Below are 1173 nucleotides of genomic sequence, written 5' to 3'. Positions count from 1 at the left end.
CTTCTGGGCTATGCTTATCAAGACGCATTTACTCTTCAGCTGAATCAATTGCCATGGCCTCCGCTAAGCAGATCTCAAAATCCACCATCATATGGCACGGGGTACTGTCAACCATAATCCTTCTCCCTGCTTGCTCCCTAACTCACCTCTCCCTAATCAGAGCCCTAACTAACCAAATGCCTCACAAAGGACGGTCGAGAGAAAGCCCTCCAGGCCCACATCCTAAGCCTCCCACACTTGAAAAATAACCCCACCGCCCTGCTCTCCGAAATCGACACCTGGGCAGCGCAAAACAACCACTGTATGATGACCATCGGACCGGACAGAAGCAGAGCCATTAGCGAAGCAATAGGCACCACCCGGCCGCGGATCATGGCTGAGCTTGGCGGGTATATCGGGTACTCGGCGATTCTATTCGGGGACAAAGCGCGGAAGTGCGGAGGAGCGCGGTATGTCAGTTTCGAGGGTAACGCCGAGTATGCAAAAATTGCGAGGTCACTTGTGGAATTTTCGGGACTAGGTGAGTTTGTGGAGATCCGGGAGGGATTGTGTTCGGAGAGTCTGGGGGCGTTTGCGGCGGAGGAGGCGGTTAGATGCGAAGAAGGGGCACTGTTCGATGTGCTGTTTGTGGATCATGCGGAGGAGTTGTATCTCTCTGACCTGCGGACTTGCGAGAGGCTGCGCCTGGTCCGCGGCGGGTCGCTTGTTGTTGCTGATAATGTTGGCGGAAAAAGGGCGAGGGATTTTGTGAGGTCGGTTGAGGAGGGGGATACTTATGAGACGACGAGGGTTCCCTGCATTCTTCCTAATGGGGAGGAGGTGAGTTTTGATGGGTCTTCTAATTCGGGTGTATTACAGGCTGACGCTGAGCAGGATGTTATCCTCTTTATCAAGATGAAATAATATGTTACTGTAGCTGTAGTTGAAGCGGGTGTCATTCACGGTCCGCGCGATGTATACAGTGCGAGTGGTAGATGCGGGAGGAGTACTTTGATATTCTGATCCATACCTTATAAACTCTTTAGCATATCTCCAACTAAGGATAGTCGTATGAATCTCTATTTAGATACTTTGCTATGCTTAGTAACGACCAATATTCCAAAACCTCCTATCTCCCAGTATCCACCTCATAGGGACAGGCTAAAAAATTACAAAGAGGACGTAGGACCCAGG

At 50.8% G+C, this 1173-nt stretch overlaps 1 protein-coding gene across 1 annotated transcript; it reads left to right on the top strand.

Annotated features, from left to right (window-relative positions):
- On the top strand, positions 1 to 1041 carry BDW70DRAFT_146326 (O-methyltransferase; the record flags this gene model as incomplete). Its single annotated transcript, XM_073738572.1, has 3 exons — positions 1 to 101; positions 190 to 819; positions 874 to 1041. Coding segments are annotated over exons 1-3 (703 nt in total), but the record flags the coding sequence as incomplete, so codon positions are not given.
- Between the last annotated feature and the right edge of the window lie 132 nt (positions 1042 to 1173).

The sequence above is a fragment of the Aspergillus foveolatus genome, assembly GCF_047715535.1.
Source record: "Aspergillus foveolatus strain CBS 279.81 unplaced genomic scaffold BDW70scaffold_405, whole genome shotgun sequence".
Taxonomy (NCBI): domain Eukaryota; kingdom Fungi; phylum Ascomycota; class Eurotiomycetes; order Eurotiales; family Aspergillaceae; genus Aspergillus; species Aspergillus foveolatus.
The sequence above is the reverse complement of the archived record's forward strand: the minus strand, read 5'-3'. Positions and strand labels throughout refer to the sequence as shown.